Source organism: Natator depressus, chromosome 10 (genome assembly GCF_965152275.1).
Source record: "Natator depressus isolate rNatDep1 chromosome 10, rNatDep2.hap1, whole genome shotgun sequence".
In the NCBI taxonomy this organism is placed as follows: domain Eukaryota; kingdom Metazoa; phylum Chordata; order Testudines; family Cheloniidae; genus Natator; species Natator depressus.
In genome coordinates, this window is record NC_134243.1 from 65,943,371 (window position 1) to 65,965,558 (window position 22,188).

At 43.5% G+C, this 22,188-nt stretch overlaps 1 protein-coding gene across 1 annotated transcript in view; it reads right to left on the reverse strand.

The window, feature by feature from the left end:
* Positions 1-578: 578 nt before the first annotated feature.
* The window catches only part of HDGFL3 (HDGF like 3), a 56,635-nt gene continuing 35,025 nt past the window's right edge, over positions 579-22,188 (reverse strand). The window contains exons 2-6 of the mRNA XM_074966422.1: positions 19,073-19,149; positions 15,813-15,951; positions 11,083-11,241; positions 8,900-9,046; positions 579-1,938 (exon numbers count right to left, since the gene is read on the reverse strand). Of these exons, the coding sequence (XP_074822523.1) occupies positions 1,933-1,938; positions 8,900-9,046; positions 11,083-11,241; positions 15,813-15,951; positions 19,073-19,149 (528 nt within the window). The 3' untranslated portion in view covers positions 579-1,932. The remainder of the gene's footprint in view (positions 1,939-8,899; positions 9,047-11,082; positions 11,242-15,812; positions 15,952-19,072; positions 19,150-22,188) is intronic.

Genomic DNA, 22,188 nt, shown 5'->3' on the forward strand with positions numbered 1-22,188 from the left:
TTATAGTCTAAACACAGTTTCGGCTCATCCATGTGCATGTTTCAACCTATACGGGGGGACTTACATACTTTAACTGGAGAATGTCAAACCCTGAGGGGAAGTTCACAGCAGTAGTCAGAAGAGGGTGTCTACGCTTTACAACTCTAGCCAAAAGGGCAGGATTCAAGACTCCCAGAGCATGTGTTGGTTGCAGTTTTGTTGTAGCCATGTTGGTCCCAGGGTATGAGAGAGACAAGATGGGTGAGAAGCTCTGTGGAGCTTCAAAGCTTGTCTCTTTCACCAACAGAAGTTGGTCCAATAAAAGATATTACCCCTGCCACTTTGTCTCTACCGTAGCACACGTCAGTCAATGTTTGACTGGCAGAAAGGAGCTCATAACATTTATTTCCTCCAGGATCCAAACCTTCCTGGGTGTAGAGTCCTCCCTTATATATTTGAATTCAGCTCCATCCCAGCACATTCTCCCCAAGGAAACAAAACAAGAGCTGTTCAGCCGTCGCAGGATTTACTGTCTCACAAATGGGTATCACGCCCCCAATGTTTCCCCTAGTGCTTTCAAAGAAACTTTGAATATGGTCAAGGTGAATTTAATAACCTCTTGTTATCCAGAAAAAAAAAGCAATGTACAGAAAAAAAAAGATCTCACCTGGACTTGTATCTATTATTGTCAACTCAGTGTTAACAGAATGTTTTGCTTTAATACTTGAGTTACATTAATACCTCACATTATTACACGTATGAAGCCAAATATGACGCTAACTTAGTTGCTTACAACCTCAAACCTTACTCCCAATACACATTCCAATAAATTTATTCTGTAAAAACAATACATTTTTTGTTTTTTTTTTTGTTTTTTGTTTTGTTTTTTACAGTAAACTTGTCAACTACAAACCTTGAATACGCAAAAGATGTTCCAAGGACAAGCATAACAAGGATTGATAAAACCAGACTAAATATGTTTTCACAATAAAAGCTGGCATAAAAATAAATAAAATTCTCTATTATCACAATAGCAACAATAATGTACACAGAATAATGGTTTTGGAATGCTTACTTCCTAGTCTAGATCTATTTCCAAAATTAAAAACAAAAACCAAAAACCAAAAACAGAAGAATGACAGGATCCTTTTTTAAGCCTTTCAATACTGAAAATTCGATGTTTTGGTTTGGTTTCATAAGGTTTCTGTATCACAATAAGCTTAGAAATGGAAAGCATCCAATGAATGAGCTCAAATTGTGTTGGCATTGGAAAAAATCCTTGTATTAATCTAAAGAAACACAAAAAGACTTTCACTAACTCCACATATAGGTACTAAGCCAGATAGTGTACATTACATCGTGATTTTGAGAAATATTAACGAGTATAACTAGCTAGGTATTTCTAATAAGGAAAGATATTTTATTACAGTATTGACCGTTGCAATGATCTCAGCTGAAGAAGAATTTTTCTTTCATTTTGTAAACGGATCAAAAAACAAGAAAGGATGGATACAGTGTAATTTAAAGTTATGTTTGTAGGTGGAATAGATTCTTGTGGTCTTGTATGAAGGGGATTAATTCCTACGGTTTGCTTGTTTTACAAAAATGCAGATTTTGAACTATTTAATTTGGAGTTTCTGCCTCTTCTCTTTAGAAAAGGCTTCTACCACATGTACAACTCTGCAACATCTCCATAAACCTCAGTCACTGGAAAAGGGCAACTCCATGCAACCAAATAATATGAAAATCAAAAGATATCCCTTAGAAAAAGGGTAAAATGTCATTTCTGCAAACACAACAGATAGGAATGTGAATAATGTGCATACAAACTGGGATGCTGTTGATGATACCAATGAATAGATGTGCTGACTCATATCAAATCCAAGAATATTAGACAACCAAACACGTAACCTTCTTGTGTTTTCCCTTCATGTGCAGCAGTCAATATGTTGGTTAAGTCTGAAAGAGAGGAAAAAATGTATTTAATGTAAGATTTAATGCATCAAGCTGCAGAGAACAAGATTCAAATGAATGCCTTATCTTTACATTTCAGAGCCACAGTTACACTCACTGCATGGTACATGGCAATAGCAAGATTTTTTTTTAAGGAAACAGTTTGTGTTGCGTCATAAACACACATTATGACAAAATATTAAAGAACCTGGCTTGAGCATTTCGGACTTTATTCAAATAAAAATCTTTGTTCCATTTATGTTGGTGGATTTTGTCTCCCCGCCCCCATAATTTCATTATGAAAGGTGCAGGATACACCAAACACAACCAAGTTCTGTAGTTTTCTGTTTCATCAAACCCTTGGTATGCATCACGCAAAAGGTTAGATCACTGCTCTGTCCACAGGAGCTCCTGGGCCTTGCAAGAAGTCACTAGAAATGGCTGTGTGTTCTGCTCAAGCAAATGAACACTTGCCCACAATGAAAGAAATACAAAAACTGAGGGGTGTGTATGTTATTCCTGAAGATATAGCCTGGCTTGGAGCGCTCTGTGGGATGAAAAACATAGGCGGGAGAAACTCCCATGTTACTATTGAGTCAAGGCCAGCTCTTGCGCCCATTATCATTAATAGGAACAGAATCAGTCCCTTTCTGTGTGGTCATGGCAAGTCTCTTGTCTTCATGTCTCAGTTTCTCCATGTAAAATGGACCTAGTGATACCTACCTACCTCACAGGGACCCATTAATTTTTGTCTCTCTCATGGGAGATGCTGTATGAGTACTGCACACTCAGGCAGGGCTTCCCTTTGGGGACTGTTCTAGAAATCACTTGTAAAGAAAGGATTCGGAGCGTTACCTGACCTATCTACCCACACACAAATTACTGAAGGAAAGAACCACACCACACACAGTCAACGTGAAGCAATCAACAATATATTTGTTTTTGTTCATTCAGAAAAAATCAACATCAGGAAAAAGGGGGCCAGAGGGTGAATCCACAGGGAATGGTGCGGTTTTCATTTTACACAGGATCTGGAAGAGAACAGGAAAAAGAAAACATTTTAACACTGTAGCACGAGCAGCTCCCGCCCTGTACAACCCCTTGCGGCAGTGTTATTCATCAATCACACCATGGCTGTGGGTGAGCATGTCTCTCTGAACCAAGCGGTTCAGCTGACTATTGCTGCCAGCTAAGGGAGCTCACTAGCACAATGGGCCCCCAGTCTGGCTGTAGCCTGTAGCTGCTTATGGCTCTCTGGCACAGGGACCGTCTTTTTGTTCTGGTTTATACGACAGCTGGCACGGTGAGGGCCAGGTCTGTGACCAGGGCTCCTAGGCACTCTGCAATACCAATCTAATTAGTAGAGGTCTGTGCTTTTGTTCCTGCTTTCTGTCCCCTATCCATGGTAGGGGTTCTTACAAAATATGTCCCATACGGCATGCGCAATGTCCTTCACGGCCCTTCCCCCTCCATTTCCCAGGCCAGTGATGCTTTGCTCTCCAGAGCTCCCACACTAACTCTCTTCTCTCTCCTGTTTATGTGTCGCTCGCTAAGGTTATACTTACAGGTGTGTCAGAGCCTTTGCCTGGAGATGCTCTCGCTGCTGTTGTGCTTCCTTCCGGAGGGAGGTGCAGACACCCATTAAAACAATTACAGACCGATTAGTCAACCAAATCCCGGTTGCCTTTTACTACAAATCCCTACTGACATGGTCGTTCTCCCGCATTAAGGAGAGAGGCAGGGGCTGCACTAGTCAGTCCCTACAATGAAAACGTTACATGAAATATACAAAGCTATCCCACCATAGTGTTAAGGCTTTGCTCTTGCCAACGATAATGTGCCCATGGGGTTGAACTGAGGGGGCAGTGGTGGCCGCCACTACTTGCTCGGGCTCAGTCGCACGTTAACGCTGCAACTCCTCCTCATGGCTCAGAATTACGACTTAAGTGCTGGGCCATAGCTTAGCACATGAGATAGGATAAAGACGAAGGGGTCGGATCCTCCCCAACATGGCTGCTGCTGCACAGGTGACAGAAATCCAGTCTGATACCGCCCACACCCCCCGCCCATCACAGGGCATGTCTTGCCTACTCACAAATGTAGCAGGGGGCCCTTTGGCCCCCAAGCCCGCAGCTCCCCTGATGGCCCACACTGCCCTCAGGAAATCTGCAAGACCCTGTGCCTCTGTTCAGGCTCCTGGATCTACCCACTGCTCCTGCTGAAGCCATGCTGCCAGGCTCCCCCACTGGCTGCTGCCCCAGAATCTGCCTTCCAGAGCCGCTCCACTGCATGGATGGGGCAGAGGTTTCGTTAATGCTGACCCTAGCAGTGTTTACATACTTGCTAACGTCCGAAATGTAGGGCCCTAACAAATTCATGGCCATGAAAAACACGTCATGGACCATGAAATCTGGTCTCCCCCTGTGAAATCTGGTTGTTTGTGCACCTTTACCCAATACTATACAGATTTCACATGGGAGACCAGCGTTTCTCAAATTGGGGGTCCTGACCCAAAAGGGAGTTGCAGGGAGATTGCGATGTTATTTTAGGGGGGTCATGGTATTGCCACCCTTACTTCTGCGCTGCCTTCGGAGCTGGGCGGCCGGAGAGCGGTGGTTGTTGGCCAGATGCCCAGCTCTGAAGACGGCGCCCCGCCAGCCGCAGCGCAGAAGGAAGGGTGGCAGTACCAGACCAGGCCACCCGTACTTCTGCGCTGCTGCTGGCGGCGGCTCTGCCTTCAGAGCTGGGCTCCCGGCCAGCAGCCGCCGCCGCTCTGCAGCTGCCCAGCTCCGAAGGCAGAGCCGCCGCCAGCAGCAGCACAGAAGTACGGGTAGCAGAACCGCAACCCCCCCTACATAAACTTGTCACCCCCCCCCACCCACAACTCCTTTTTTGGCTCAGGACCCCTACAATTACAAAACTGTGAAATTTGAGACAAATTGAAATTATGGAATTTATGATTTTAAAAATCCTATGACTGTGAAATTGACCAAAATGGATCGTGAATTTGGCAGGGCCCTACCTATGGGGCTTGGGGGGTAGTGGTGGGCATGATGCTGCAGGGAGCAGCCAGCACCACAGATCTGATCAGAGAGCCCCATCCCCATGGAACTGATGGACAGAGGATTATGATGCTGGGAGGATGGCTATCCCCCTGCTACCCTACCCTGGTGCCCACCCTGCCCCAGATCAGCGAGGGTTTCATTCCTTCAACAAGACGGTGTCCACGCAATGACAGCTACAACTTTGAGTGCCTTTATTTGCGTTGCTTTGAGTCAATCACTCATCTTGCTAGTACAGTGCAAAACCACCCTGGCACTGAAGCAAACAAAACTGGCCTGAAAATCAGGGACCTGAAACCAGCTCCCTGCTGCCCCACCATCCCTGTTGCACCTACCGGAAACTGGGCACAAGAGAATCTGGCCTCCTGTAGGTAAAAAATGCGCGTGGACTCAGGAAAGCTGCACATGGAAGTACGGCAGAAGAACAGAAGATCCAGTCAGAGAGGCGCTAGTGGCCTGGGCGTAGGACTACTGGCGAAGTTCAAATCCTAGTGCTGACACTTCCTCCCTGTGTGGTGTTAGGCAATTCACTTAATCTCTCTATGCCTTAGTTTCTCTACTTGTAAGATGGGAATAGTGATATTTGTTTACCTTCTTCATACACGTGACAATTAATCGGGCATTAATTCTGAGGTCACAATGATTGCAGAATCCAACCCTTACTAAACATGCTGCGACACAAAGTGGTTATTGTAGTTTTATACTGTGAAAGCTAAATGAAATTAGAAATGAGAAATGTTACACTGGAATATTCTGCTTAGAAGGTATTATGAGGAAGCCTAAGCATAGGTACGCAGCAAAGGACTCTATCCAATGGGCAAGCAGTCTCAGTGGCTGCTAGCTTATAGAAGCCCTGTCAAGATTCATATTAGCCAACAGACTTTTGAGGTTCAGGTACAAGATGCAGTAATTCTGGGGTATCATTTTGGAGAGGCAGCCATGCTAACAGCAGCAGCAAGGGAGGGGAGACAGAGGACCCTGGGAATAGCTGGGAGGCTAGTATGAATTTAGCAGCAAGCCTACAAGAGGAGCTGAATCTGTGGGCTGGTGTGATAGCCAGCAAGCCTGGCTTATGATCTAATATCAAGGTGGTGTTCTCTGGCTAAACAAAGATCAGTCAGATGGCGAAGGTTTTTAAGGGGCGCTATGACCCAAGGGCACATGTTGATCTCCTACCTCTCAGTCAAAGCAATGATGATTAAAAGACAAACCCTGTCCCCTTTGAAGATGGGAGAGGTGCCTTCAGCACACTGGAAAAGCATCCAGGCACGATATAAATTGAGTGACTACTGTGATATTATTAAGACGAAAAGCAGTCTGTGTCCTCTGGGTAACTCATGCATGGCCACAGGAGGATGCATGCTGGGAGCACCAGAGACATGGAGTCTCATCTGCAAGAGCTCTCCTCCTCTGGGCAGCACTGCAGTTAAGTTAAGATGAATGTTTTTAGGCCTCCCATCATTCTAGCAGGTTTCCATGGCCTTCCACGGCTTGGGAGGCCACGCGGCTGGGCAGTGATCCTTGCATGGTTCAGCACCATACCAAAATGGTGGGGCTGACCAAGCACATTCCAGAGAGCAGCTTAAAGAGGCCGTTTGTTATGTATAATTAGAGGTGCCAAAGTCAGCATCTTTTCCACACTGAAAACTGTAACAAAACAACTAATTTTCTAATTCCAGTCTTGCATAGGAACCTGATGAAACCTGAGCTTCCCTAACATGGAAAGAGCAGCCTAAGGTATATTTTTGTATTATGTTCCTGGCACCTTCTTATGACCAGATAAACCCACTGAGCTTGATTTTCCTCCCCACATAAACCAGGTCTAACTTCACTGAGGTAAAGAGAGTTGCATTGGGGTAAGTGAGAAGAGGAGCAGGCCCACTCTGTTCAAGTTGTGCATTACTGTTCAACTGCTCTTTCATAGATTGTAAGGCCAGATGGGACCATTAGATCAGCTAGTGTCACCTCTGGGTGAAATTCTTTGGCCTGTGATGTATCAGTTCCTGTGTCTTGAGCTCCATAACGTGTGTTTGACTAAAGTACATCTTCTAGAAAGGCATCCAGTCTTGATCTGAAGACATCAAGAGATGAAGACTCCATCCCTTCCTTGAAGCAGAACTTTAAGAGCTACTGGAAAGCTCCAAAGAGAAATCCCGAGGAGGACTGAGGGTGAAATTTACCCAGTGTACAGGGGCGCAGAAGTCCTTTAGCACAGCAGAACCACAGTGGTTCCACTACATATGAGGTGGGCCGCCACTAAATAAGCATGACTTGGGACACCATGCCCCCAGTGCTCTTTATCAGCCCCTCAGAAACTGTGGAGTGGCAGTGTCTGTAGTGGCCTGGGGACATAGCTCTGAGTGAGTGAGTACAGTGCTTATAAATCCCCAAGGAGGAATTGTGCAGGGATTGTGGACCCCATTCCAGCACAGGGCTTGGAAGTGCTGCAGGACAGTGCCTCTCCTTGTGTGTGGGTTAGGGTGGTGGATTCCATCCCACTCCAACCTCCATGTAGTTATAACTCTCTCACACATTTGATGCCATAGTTACTCACTGAAACTGGTCATTAAGCATTTCAACCCTGATCAAGAGACTAGGTACCGAATCCTGAACTTTGAAAAGTCATCCGGTCTTATTACTACGAGCAGGCAAAGCTCCATGCATGGTAGTACCTTCTGACCATACGCTGAACGTGGGATGTAGCTAGGGTGACCAGATGTCCCAATTTTATAGGGAGTGTCCTGATTTTTGGGTCTTTTTCTTACATAGGCTCCTATTACCCCCACCCCCGTCCCGATTTTTCACACTTACTGTCTGGTCACCGGAGATGTAGCCTACCGCCATGTTACTCCCACAAGTATGTGTCTGGGAGTCTGACCCAAGCATCTGGCACACACTTTGCACCAATCGCCACCCCTAGGATCAGTGCTTACTTAGTGTTCTGTATGCCAGTGACAGAGCCAGCTCCCAGTATACTGGAGAGCATGCCCAGCAGTTAAAGGGGTATAATCATGACAAACCCTCCTCAATCATAAAGAGCTCTGAAGGGGAGGTCGGAAGATACATTTGAGTGTGCGGTGTCCCACTGCATCATTCCCCACAGCCCGGCCTGTTATCAGTGCAGTGTGAACAGAGTAGGACAATACAGAGCAGGAGTAATTGTTTTTTTAAAGGTGGCTGCCGTTTGCCCATTTGGACAGGCCAGGATACGATCTAAACACATCAAGACACATCAGTTCTCCTGACCAACACTCTCCTTGTCTGTTGCTGGGCTCATAGTAACAGTGCCAGGGAGTGCAGTGGGGACATGTATATGTGGATCAAGCTTGTGAGGCATGTGCAGGTTACTTTTTTGTGCCAGCTGCCCTGCTGCTCTGGGGCACACTGCCATTACATGCCCCCTTCAGCACAGTGAAACCCAGAGCAGGATCAGCCCAGGAACCTGCACGCACAAGGCCTGATTCTCCTCTGACTTAAGCCTGTCTGAATCAGAAGCAGCTCCAAAGAAACTGGCAGAATTATGTAGGTGTAAATCATGTGAGCGAACAAGCAAGCCCACTGCATTTAGTACGTCACAGTACAGCATGCACAGGCCCTGATTCTGCTCTCACCTCTCACCTCAGTTTTGTAACAGTGCAACTTCACTGGAGTTACTCCTGATTTACACTGGTGTCAGCGAGAGGAGAACTCATACCCACAGTGTTTGCTAAGGCTTGCTCACTCATCTAGGTTGAAATTCATCCCTGTGCAGGTCTAATGCCACTTACACCCTCAAAGCCGGAGTTGAGCAGGACTTATGCAGTGTGTATAGGCCTCTGCACAGGGTGCACTTCACCACTGAGGGTCTGAGTCTGAGGATCTGTGGTAACAAACTGCACACAAAGGGAATGTGAACGGAAGATTACCCCTTCACTGGTTTTCTGCAAATCTGAAGAAGTGTTTCTTGTGTCATTGCCTGCGTCTCCCGCATCAGAGCCGCTCTTATTTTCTTCCTCTTTGCAGTCCTTATCATCTTCATCTCCGGGAGATTTCCGTGACTGCTTGGAGGATTTCTAAACAGATCAACAACACAGTTAACAAACAAAAATCAAACTTCAGAGCGAGAAAGACGTAGCCTGTGTTTTACAATGCGCGTGCAAGTCCATTCTTCTTGTCCTAGCTCATGGGCCCCTGTTTGAAGCTCTTCCTAGATACAGTCAATGGGGGTGGAAAGCATAGATTGGTTTCAACATTCAGAGTTACAGCAACCGATGAAACGAGGAGAAATTAACAGCTGACATAGGTGGGTAGCATTGCTAATCAGAGGTAGAGATGATAACAGGAGAAGGGTCATCTGTAGGTTTGGTTAGTTAATGAAATGATGGTGCCAGACTGACAAAAGTTTTGATTAAACACAGAGGTGCAAAACGAGAGCAGAATTGACAGAGCTGCTTTCCATACTTTCTTGGTGCTGTCAGTTTTAATATATGAACATTAAAGCCATATGGAACCATACATCATTCTTCTTCCCTTTATGTTATGCAATTCTCCAGCACAAAGGGATAGACCGTGGCTTTACTAATTCTCCATTTGTCCAGAGTCTTCCAGAAAAAAAAGGGGTAGACAGGACCTGAATTTCTAATGTGAAACACACACAGGGGAAAAAAAATCTTTTTATGTATTTTTTTTTTTAAACCTACAAGTTCCTGAGTGCTGAGATCTAAGGTTTTTGTTCAGGTCCTGGCCCATCTCTCATGCAAAGCTCAGCAAATCTGAAACTAGTCCCGAAATAATTAATGGAATATTTTTCAGTGACATTGTAAGAGGCCAGATTAATAAGACAAAATAAATCAAGCACTAATTCTTATAGGGGATTTTTTCCCTTGATTTCAATGGGCTTCAGATCAGGCTCATGATTAAACCAGGTTTAAAAAAGAAACGAAAAAGAAGAGCAAAGCCATCCTGAGCTGTTCTTGAGAGCACATTAATCAAAACATGACCGTTCTGGCAGTTTCATCATACACTCGATTATAATCAGTGCCCATTTATTCCTCAATTCTACAGTCATAGATTTTTGCTGTGGAATCCACCCCTTGTTGCAGAGTCATACTACAGAACCCAATATTTCATTAAAAGAAAAATATGGGCCATATTGTGCTACCAATTTTTAACTCCCTGGGAGCTCTGCTTAAAACCAATGGCATGATACGGCCCTATGTTTCTAGTTCTTATGGTTGTGAAAATAACCTTGAAATGTGAACTGGGAGTAAATTAAAGCATAGTTTCCAGACAGCTTAAAATAAGAGCTCAGAGAGGGGTGAACTGCCTCATTCATCCCAGTGCAGAGTTAGTTCTGAAAACTGAAGATGAGAATTCAAATGTTGACCTTGTTAAATGTTTCCCTCATCTTTATCTTTATTTATATTTACCTTATTTAAATGTGCTTGTCCCACAACCCCAGCTGCCTCAGTCCCCACTCAGCTACTAATGCCAGAAATGCCCATTACACAGCTGCCAACCATCCAGCTTCTCTTCACCACCACCAATTTCTCTGATCTAATAAAAATGATAATCCGGGAAGTGTGTAAAATATGTTGGGGCAGATCCACAGCTGGTGTAAACTGGCATTGCTCTGTTGGCTTCCATGGAGCTGTGCTGATTTAAACCAGCTGACAATCTGGCCCACTGAATAGAACACCAGTGCTACTGTGCTGACAGACAGACAGACAAATATGAAAATGAATAATGATCTCAAATACTTACGTGGCTCCCATTACCACAGTGCGTGAGCCCCTGGCAAGCTTTAATGTATTTATCCTCCCAATACCCCTGTGAGGTAGGGAAATGCTAATAACCCCATTTTACAGATGGGGAAGTGAGATGCAGAGAGACCAAGTGACTTGCCCAAAGTAATATATTAAGTCTGTGGCAGAGCAGGAAATTGAACCCAGGTCTCCCAAATACCAGGTTAGAGCCCTAACCACAAGACCAGCTTTTCTCTCTAGTTCAATAAACCCCACTATTTTGGAACAGAAATCTAGACCTGCAGAAGGCCAGGCTGAACTGCCATTACAATGCACAAGTGACAATGGAAAAGCTTCTGGATCACCTTTGAAGTGTAAGATTTTTTTCGTTTTGAGCCTGCTTTTTCATTCTTTCTTTTGCCTTTTCCATCCTCTTCTACCCGATCACCTTCCTCCTCACTGCTTGCATCGGCCGTATTTCCTCCTTCTCCCTCAGTTTCTGAAGAGCTCTGTTGCTGGATTGCCTTTGAAATAATAAATAATAATAATAATAATAATTAACTAAAACTTCTCCCAAATAATTAATTTTTGCCATGTCCCATATTGCACAGGGAGATCCTAAGAAGAGAGAGCTTGCACGTCAATCATTTTACTCAGGAACAAATTAGCCTGATCTTACAACCATCAAAATAGAGGGCTGGCAGAGGCAATTTCTTCAGTAGCCACTTGAAAACAGTTATCAGATGCATATTCTGAGATGACACGCTCAGAAAGGTTTACAGTACGGCTGTCAAGCGATTAAAAAAATTAATCATGATTAATCGCACTGTTAAATAATAATAGAATACCATTTTTTAAAATATTTTTGATGATGTTTTCTACATTTTCAAATATATTGATTTCAATTACAACACAGAATATAAAGTCTACAGTGCTCACTTTATATTTATTTTTGTTTACAAGTATTTTCACTGTAAAAAAAACAAAAGAAATAATATTTTTCAATTCACCTAATACAAGTACTGCAGTGCAATCTCTTTATCATGCAAGTTGAACTTCCAAATGTAGAATTTTGTAAAAAAAACCCCAAGCTTCATTCAAAAATAAAACAATGTAAAATTTTAGAGCCTGCAAGTCCACTCAGTCCTACTTCTTGTTCAGCCAATCGCTCAGACAAACAAGTTTGTTTACATTTGCAGGCGATAATGATGCCTGCTTCTTGTTTACAGTATCACGGGAAAGTGAGAACAGGCATTCTCATGGCACTGTTGCAGCCGGCATCGCAAGATATTTACATGCCAGATGCGCTAAAGATTCGTATGTCCCTTCATGCTTCAACCACCATTCCCGGGGACATGCGTCCATGCTGATGACTGGTTCTGCTCGATAACAATTCAAAGCAGTGTGGATCGACGCATGTTCATTTTCATTATCTGAGTCAGATGCCACAGCAGAAGGTTGATTTTCTTTTTTGGTGGTTTGGGTTCTGTAGTTTCTGCATTGGAGTGTTGCTCTTTTAAGACTTCTGAAAGCATGCTCCGCACCCCGTCCCTCTCAGATTTTGGAAGGCACTTCAGATTCTTAAACCTTGGGTCGAGTGCTGTAGCTATCTTTAGAAATCTCACATTGGTACCTTCTTTGTGTTTTGTTAAATCTACAGTGAAAGCGTTCTTAAAATGAACAACATGTCCTGGGGTCATCATCCGAGACTGCTATAACATGAAATATATGGCAGAATGCAGGTAAAACCGAGCAGGGGACATAGACTTCTCCCCCAAGGAGTTCAGTCACAAATTTAATTAACGTATTATTTTTTTAACGAGCTTCATCAGCATGGAAGCATGTCCTTTGGAATGGTGGCTGAAGCATGAAGGGGCATACGAATATTTAGCATATCTGGCACATAAATACCTTGCAATGCCGGCTACAAAAGTGCCATACAAATGCCTATTCTCACTTTCTGGTGACATTGTAAATAAGAAGAGGGTGGCATTATCTCCTGTAAATGTAAGCAAACTTGTTTCTCTTAGTGATTGGCAGAACGAGAAGTAGGACTGAGTGGACATGTAGGCTCTGAAGTTTTATATTGTTTTGTTTTTGAGTGCAGTTATGTAACAAAAAAAAAATCTACATTTAGAATCATAGACTTTAAGGTCAGAAGGGACCATTATGATTGTCTAGTCTGACCTCCTGCACAATGCAGGCCACAGAATCTCACCCACCCACTGCTGTAGCAAACCCCTAACTTATGTCTGAGCTACTGAAGTCCTCAAATCGTGGTTTAAAGACTTCAAGGTGCAGAGAATCCTCCAGCAAGTGACCCGTGCCCCACGCTGCAGAGGAAGGTGAAAAAACCCCCAGGGCCTCTACCTTTCTGCCCTGGAGGAAAATTCCTTCCCGACCTCAAATATGGCAATCAGCTAAACCCTCAGCATGTGGGCAAGACTCACCAGCCAGACACCCAGGAAAGAATTCTCTGCAGTAACTCGGATCCCACCCCATCTAACATCCCATCACAGGCCACTGGGCATATTTACTGCTAATAATCGAAGATCAATTAATTGCCAAAATTAGGCCATCCCATCATATCATCCCCTCCATAAACTCATCAAGCTTAGTCTTGAAGCCAGATATGTCTTTTGCCCCCACTGCTCCCCTTGGAAGGCTGTTCCAGAACTTCACTCCTCTGATGGTTATAAACCTTCATCTAATTTCAAGTCTAAACTTCCTGGTGGCCAGTTTATATCCGTTTGTTCTTGTGTCCACATTTGTACTGAGCTTAAATAATTCTTCTCCCTCCGTGGTATTTATCCCTCTGATATATTTATAGATAGCAATCATATCTCCTCTCAGTCTTCTTTTGGTTAGGATAAACAAGCCAAGCTCTTTGAGTCTCCTTTCATAAGGCAGGTTTTCCTCAGATCATCCTAGTAGCCCTTCTCTGTACCTGTTCCAGTTTGAATTCATCCTTCTTAAACATGGGCGACCAGAACTGCACACAATATTCCAGATGAGGTCTCACCAGTGCCTTGTATAATGGTACTAACACCTCCTTATCTCCACTGGAAATACCTTGCCTGATGCATCCCAAGACGGCATTAGCTTTTTTCATGGGCATATCACATTGGTGGGTTATAGTCATCCTGGGATCAACCAATACTCCGAGGTCCTTCTCTCCTCTGTTACTTCCAAGTGATGCGTCCCCAGTTTATAACAGAAATTCTTGTTATTAATCCCTAAATGCATGATCTTGCACTTTTCACTATTAAATTTCATCCTATTACTATTACTCCAGTTTACAAGGTCATCCAGATTTTCCTGTATGATATCCCGGTCCTTCTCTGTATGGCAACACCTCCCAGCTTTGGGTCATCCACAAACTTTATTAGCACATTCCCGCTTTTTGTGCCAAGGTCAGTAATAAAAAGATTAAATAAGACTTGTCCCCAAACTAATCCCTGAGGAACTCCACTAGTAACCTCCTTCCAGCCTGACAGTCCAACTTTCAGTGTGACCTGCTGTAGTCTCTCTTTAACCAATTCCTTATCCACCTTTCAATTTTCATATTGATCCCCATCTTTTCTAATTTAGCTCTTAATTCTCCATGTGGAACCGTTATCAAATGCCTTATTGAAATCGAGGTAAATTAGATCCACTGCGTTTCCTTTGTTTAAAAAATCTGTTACCTTCTCAAAGGAGATCAGGTTGGTTTGACACTATCTACCTTTTGTAAAGCCAATTGTATTTTGTCCCAATTACCATTGACCTCAATGTCCTGAACTACTTTAATTGGTAAGGTGCACTTTCACGACAAAGAGATTGCACTACAGTACTTGTATGAGGTGAACTGAAAAATACTATTTCTCTTGTTTATCATTTTTACAGGGCAAATATTTGTAATAAAAAATAATATACACGTTGATTTCAGTTACAAAACAGAATACAAGATATATGAAAATGTAGAAAAACATCCAAAATATCTAATAAAATTCAATTGGTATTCTATTGTTTCACAGTGTGATTAAAACTGTGATTAATCGCAATTAATTTTTTGAGTTAATCAGGTGAGTTAACTACAATTAATCGACAGCCCTAGTTTACAGAGAAACCGAAGTGCTGGTGACGGCAGTCGGCAGAGTGGAAAACCAATGACTCAGTCCAATAGGATCTATCTGTCATTTTCTGGTTTGTGCTGGCCAATGCAAACTCAGAGATCTTGGCTGTATGGGAAAGTGACCCAATCAGTAGAAAGGGTGGCAGCCCAAAAAACCAAGATCTCCCTAGAGGAAAATTTCAGATCTGACCAGGAGGTGGAGAACTCTCACCTCGTCCTCCTCCAGCAGTCCAGAGGCCCCCTGAATACCACCCCTATCAACATTCAGATCATCTTCTGCATGACTGAGAATGAGGGACAGGAATACAGGATAGTAGGCTCAGCTGCAGACATTCCATACTTTGAAAAGTGCTCATTGGATAACAGTTGTCCTCCATCTTTTGCAGGTGGTTTATGCTCTTGAAGGACCATAGAAGATAATCTGGGTTTCTATAGCCCCTTGACTGTTCCTCTCTGGCTGACTGACTCTGTCCCTAACATATGACAGGGACAACTGTTAAATGCAGTCACTGCTCCTATCAAAACCTCCTGCTCTGCCTTCTCCCCTCCCCAAATTTCTATAATGCTTTATGCATTGTCAATGCAAAAATCCTCAGCCCATTGACAATGTCAAGTTAGAGGGCAGCATAGTACTATAAAAATAAACAACAAAAGGAACTGGTCACCAAATATTCATGTTTACATAGAATTCAATAAACAGCCTCTATATTTTAATTCACCTATACCTGCTGCAGAATTTTCCAGACTACTGCACAGACCGAGGGGCTGTGCTGTACAATTAAGATCCCATTTGTCACAGAATACGGGACCATGCTTATCTTTATGTTATGCAATTACATTCCCATCACCAGCTCAGAAACCCCTCAATACTATCCAAACCATGGCCTTCTAGCACCAGCCACCCAGTCGTTACACAGATAAGACACCCTCAAAAGGAATATAAGTAAGATAAGGAGGAATGGAAGGGAAGCTGTCATTTACCTGGTATCCAGTAAACTTGACTCCAGGGTTGTTTTCTATTTCCCACAGTCCTTCGTTAAATCCTTTTCGTTTGTTCGACTTCCCAAACTTATCTTTATATTCTTTATATGGGAAGAGGTCTTTGGGCCCCAGAAACGCACTGCATTTTAACAAAATTGACATTCAAAAAATATTGTTAGGATTTTTTTCCCTGTAAGTTAAACCCATATTGCAGATGTGATGCCTATTCTTTTGTTCATCATTGTAAATCATTACACTCTGGCTGATTTTGTGTTAGTCCTGTGAATCTGAATTCAGGACCTCAGCTTTTGATGTTACGAAATCATGCTGTGCATCTCTAAAAACAATTATTACTTAGTCTCATGTATTATATTAATTACTGCTGAGAATTCTGCAAATTGGAAACAGACTAAAAATAATACTGTATAAAAAAATTAAAGTGCATGGAGAACTGCTAGAACCCATGCACCAAAACCTACCCCTTTGTTATGTGGCCATAATGGCTGTCGTATTTATTATTATTACCTTAGGGGTCCCAATGTGCTAGGCGCTGTACAAACACTGAATAAAAAGATGGATCGTGCTCACAAACGCTTACAACTAGGTATAACAAGAGACAACTGATAGGGGATACAAGAAAACAATGGGACGATATTGGTCGGCGTTACTAGCAGTGCTATCAACACACCTGGTGCCTAATTATTGCCAAGTTATTTTGTAAGCATCACAGCTAAAAGACATAGCACTATGCCCTTTCATAAAGCAGCTCTGCCGCAGGTCAACCCATCCCAAAAATGGACATCACGATGCAGGGAGGAAGAAATAAAATTAGCAAGAATTTACCTACAAAACCCATGGCTATCATTGGATTATAAAATCCTACTCACATTCTAGGCAATTCCTGGCATAAAGAAACTTTGGAAAATATACCAGTAATTTCATACATAAAACCTAAAAAGCCCATCATTTCTTCTTCGCTTACTATTTCTCAAAGACTGGTATTTTTACACTTCCATGGCCAGTCATAATTTGTATCAAGCATAATGGAGGGAAAAAATCCACTTCATTCCCATTGGAGAACCTTCTGCCCGTCAAAATAAGCTCATAGCTACCTAACCACTTTATCTTTTACTGCAACCCTTTTCCTACCCCCTACGCACTTTTATGGCCCCCATCACTGTAGAGTCTCAGAGCTTCACAGTCTTTCATGTGTTTATCCCCACAACACCCCTGTGAGGTAAGGTAGGGCTAATATCCCCATTTCACAGATGGGGAACTGAGGTAGAGAGAGACTAAAAGACTTGGCTAAGATGACAGAGGAGGTCAGTGACAGAGAAAGGAATTAAACAAAGATCTTTCATCGTCCCATGCTCGCACCTTGACCGTTGGGCCATCCTTCTTCCCACTTATGCAGCTTCAGTTGAACTAGGCCTTGATCCTTTTTGCACTTATGCATGTGAGTAACTTTATTCACAAGTGGTCCCATTCCCTCAGGGGCCTGACAGCATAGAGAGAGCTGCTGTACTGAGGCCTTAAACTGTAGGCTCTTTGGGGCAAGGACCTGCTCTTACTATGTGTCTGTAGAGCATCTAGCACAATGGCACCTGGATCTAATGTGGCCTTTGAGAAATCCACACTTGTACAATAATAATACTAATGTGGAGAATGTACATTTACTTAAAAAGCTAACGAGTAATCTCCCAACATACATGATAAAAGTGACATCAGAGCAAAGAACCCCAAGAAGTTAACTTTCCTTTATCTCTAAGAAAGTATTCCCTAATTTTGCTGCTACTGAGAGATCTCTCTTCATATGGCCAAGGGCTCACACCAAAGCTATAGGGAAAACAATTACAGCGGATCATGTGAAACTCACCCTGACACACCTGAATTTATCTCATCCATAACATATGGAAATTTTAGTTCAGTTTTTACACACAAGGTAAAAAATAAAAATCATCCCAAACTGGGTTTGAGACCTTTCCATTGTCCTTCGTGGAGGAGGATAGTTTTCACTGCTCTGCCATAACAGAGCTAACGAGACGCACTCTGCAGTTTATTATTAGCTATTCTTTCTAAAATATGGAGATAACTGCACAATACATTTCTATTCCTGAGGTAAAAACCAGATCACAGGCTAATAATAACTTTGAGGCAAACTAAGTCATTAGCCCAAAATTAAGCCTCTGCAGAGTTAACAGTAAGCAACATCTAATTAATATTATTCTTATTCTAAGATGTGGTAATTAATTATTTAGAGACTCTTTACCCCTCCTCATTTCCCCCCCCATGGCCCACCCAGATCAGTTCTTCCACCCTCCCTTCTGTTCCACCTTCCTCCACCCCACAACACAGAAGAATATTTATTTTAAGCACTAAGTGGAAACAGCGTGAGACTCCTGTTTCAGCTTTGCTCTTTTTCCATTTGCCCACCACCATTCTTCCCACCCTATCCTGTTCTATGTTTATGTAGAAATACAAGCGTACAGGGCCAGATTATTAAAAGTATTTAGGTATCTCACAGGATTTTCAAATGCATCCAGGTGCCTAAGATCCCACTGATTTCAATGCGTTTTAGGTGCCAGCGGGCTTTTGAAAATCCCAGCAGGTGCTAAATACCTTTGAAAATCTGGCCCATAGTCAACAGAAAATCCGGCCCATAGTCAACAGAAAATCCTTGCTCTTTCACTGACTTTGAGTCAGTTACTTCCCCCAAATTAATATTAACTTGAGCTAAAAATTAGAGACACTCAAGTTTCAATTAAGAAAAAACACTTTCTAAACCACTCTTTATTGCTGAAGGGACAAATTCTGATCCCAGTGAAGTCAATAGGAGTTTTGGTACCAGCTTCAATGGGATCGGACTGAGCCCAAAAAGGTGTTTGAATACAATACATTCATCTTGGTTACCTCAAGTACAATGTACTTTTATCATAGATCTAGCTCCCGGTGATCCATTAACAGTCATGTCAAAATGTGTACATGAAAGAAACCTGGGCCCTGATTCCCATTGACATGCAGGCCCCGATGCACCACCCTGGCCCTGTAGGATGGCATTCACAATCACACCCACGTTAAGGCTCCTTTACACTACCAAAGCCAGATTCAGGCCCATAGTATCTACCTCTAGTCTCACACTGGTTTCAATCAAGATTTACTCCATTAATGTCAATGGAGAGACACAGGAATAAGAATAGTTTGAGTGAAAGGAGATTCAGGCCCACACATTTCAAAAGAAACCACCATGTTCATTCACTTACGTTTCATGAGTCCCAAAAAAGAAGATAGGGTACTTATTTGCTGGAGGCTTCACAGCTCCCTCAGGGAGTTCATCAATCTGTGGGATAGAAAGGGACACCGGACTGTTACCATGTTCCATCCAATCTCAGAAGCCAGACAAACCACAAAGGTGTGATTGGAGATTTCACGACTTCTTGGAGGTCCCATTCTGTGCTTGGGGCTTGTTTATTTTAATTAGTTTATATTTTATAATAAGTGTATGTGTCTGCGAAGCACCTCAGTGGCAAACCTGAAGAGTCAATTCCTCAATTTAGCCACAGAACAGGGACGCTGGGGCAGCCATATGGTAACCTTCTACCACCCTGCACTATCAATGTATCTATCGATGGTACTTTTATGGCCCCCATAACCACAGTATCTGAGGGCCTCACGATCTTTAATGTATTTTTCCCCACAACACTCCTGTGAGGCAGGAAAGCATCATTATCCCCATTTTACAGATGAGGACCAGACAGACTAACTGACTTGCCTGAGGTCACACAGGAAATTTATGGCAGTGTAGGGACTTGCACATAGGTCTCCTGAGTTCTAAGCTAGCACCCTAACCACCGGACCAACCTTCCTCTCAACCCTCTTCCAGAGAAGTCACATCTCCTGTTCTATTGGACTGGGAATGATAACTTCATCTCCAAACCCATTTGGTCCCTGGTCTCTGCTGAGGCTACCAACAAGGCTACAGAGGAATGCTCCTTGTGCTGCAGGTTTTTGTGAGGTGTGCACTTATCTCCCAAGAACTGGACAGAGACCACCAAGCTCATGCCACACTCGTCACCAAGCAGACAGAGGGTAACAACTTTCAATACAGAACTAGGGCCAGATCTTCAGCGGATGTAAATCAGAGTAGCTTCAGTGACTTAAGCCTGGTGGTGCCACATTACATCAGCTGATGATCTGGCTTCTGAGCCAGCAAGGAACCTGACCCTCTAAGACATTTCAGGAAAACTTTTCAAAATTTTATCTATGCGAATGAAAGTGTTAGGGATCTTATTTAAACTCATATAAAGGAAGAGCAAAGAGTGACTGAGGGTTCAGACTAGTAGCAAGTCCTTAGCTGAACTCAGTATGGCCGCAGGCAAGAACTTCACGGCTATTCTGTGTATTCTTCAATACCAGAAACAGATGTCCAGGACGTTGTCTGAGCACCGGTTTTCACTGACATTCATAACCTGTTTAAATGAGGGCCCACCAATCAGATTATTTCCTGGTTAATTCCTATTTTAAATACAGGTACCAGACTGTAACTGCAGGAAAAAGAATGTGAAGGGAAACATTCAAACCCTGCCCCACTCACTTACAAATGCAGATTGGTAGCCAGTCAGGGTTTCCATGGCTTTCAGATTGCAACAAATATTATGCTACTTAAAGCTAGAAGTGTCTAAACTTCATACTAACAAGGTCTACGATGATAATTTACCAGGAGCCTGGGGGATGCACCCAATTTGCAGGAATGGGTCATACTACAGTCACCCCTCATCTTCAGTATGACCAGGAGAGAAACTAGGTCCAGAATGGGCCAGACAATGTGGCTAAAAGGAGCACTGCACATGGGATCACGGTGGCAGTCTCTGCAGCTACATCTCCATGTTAAATCTGAAGTCAGCCATAGACTGCATTGTAGAAAGATGTGGCGTACAGTGCCAGTGGAGTTTTTCCTGGAATAAAACTAACAGCTGCAAATCATCTGAGGAGTGAAGACTGATACTGAAGAGTGAAGACATGCTTAGCGTTGAATGCTGATCAGGAGGAACTTTTCTTACACAGAGTCCCAAGGAAGGATATTCACATGACCCTGAGGCTGGGGGATGGGGTGTTATATCAGATGATGTTCTGGACTCTGCAGGAGTGAGGATCCTCTCCCGAGCACTGTCTGCAGTGCAGTCAGACTACTTGCCACATTCCCTGGCAGCTTCTGTTGCCAGCTATGAGCAGCACCGAGGAGGTATGGGGAAGGGAGGTGTTGAGTTCTCTCTCGGTCTTGCTGCTCACCTGTTCTCTATTCCTCAGTATGTTCATCCATTGACTGACCACCCCACTGCCTTTGTGTCATCTTAGGCAGTCATCAAAGAGCTTTTCACTGCTCTAGAAAATTGTGCACACCACAATCTTTCCAAAAGTTATTAAACGTAAATCTGCACTGGACAGCTCCAGGATGAGCTTGTAAAGCTCCCACTGCCTTACATGTACACTCCAACCTCCCGTTGTGTTGCCGAGGACCAGACACTTCCTACCTTCACTGACAGGGCTGTTACCTACACCCTTCAGATTAATGTCTCTAGATACTGTATGGGGGTGGAGTCCATCTCTAAGGGTATGTCTACACTGTGATAAAAAACCTGCGGCACCGAGTTTCAGAGCCCGGCTCAGGTGACTTGGGCTCGCAGGGTTCAGATTGCAGGGCTACAAAATTGCAGGGTGGACATTTAGGCTTGGGTTGGAGCCCGAGCTCTGAGACCGCGCAAGGGGGGAAGGTCTCAGAGCCCAGGCTCTGGCCCAAGCCTTAGGGTGACCAGACAGCAAGTGTGAAAAATCGGGAAGGGGTGGGGGGTAATAGGAGCCTATATAAGAAAAAGCCCCAAATATTGGGACTGTCCCTATAAAATCAGGACATCTGGTCACCCTACCAAGCCTGAACGTCTACAGTTCAATTTTATAGCCACACAGCCCGAGCCTGGCGACCTGAGTCAGCTGACTGGAGTCAGTTGTGGCCATCCCACGGGTCTTTTATCGCAAAATAGGCATGTCCTTAGTGTCATGCAGGACCCCATCCAGTTACTGTTGAACTCAAAGGCAAAATCTTCATTGAGTTTAGGGGGAAACAGAACTCAGTAATACAGAAGGTTCTCTGTTCTTTTGCGGTTTGTTAAGACTCTGTGCAGCCTGCCCACGTGAGACTATTAGGGGAAAACCTGCATGACCTGCCATACAAAAGAGAAACATGTCGGGCCCCTTTTGATTGACTGCTGAAGTTACAAATGCCTCTTATTTAACTAACTGAATAACGTCAGCACTCCCTGAAAACGACTACTATTTTCCACAAAGGGATACTTAGGAGGACAGCAGCCACGCTGCCAGCTCC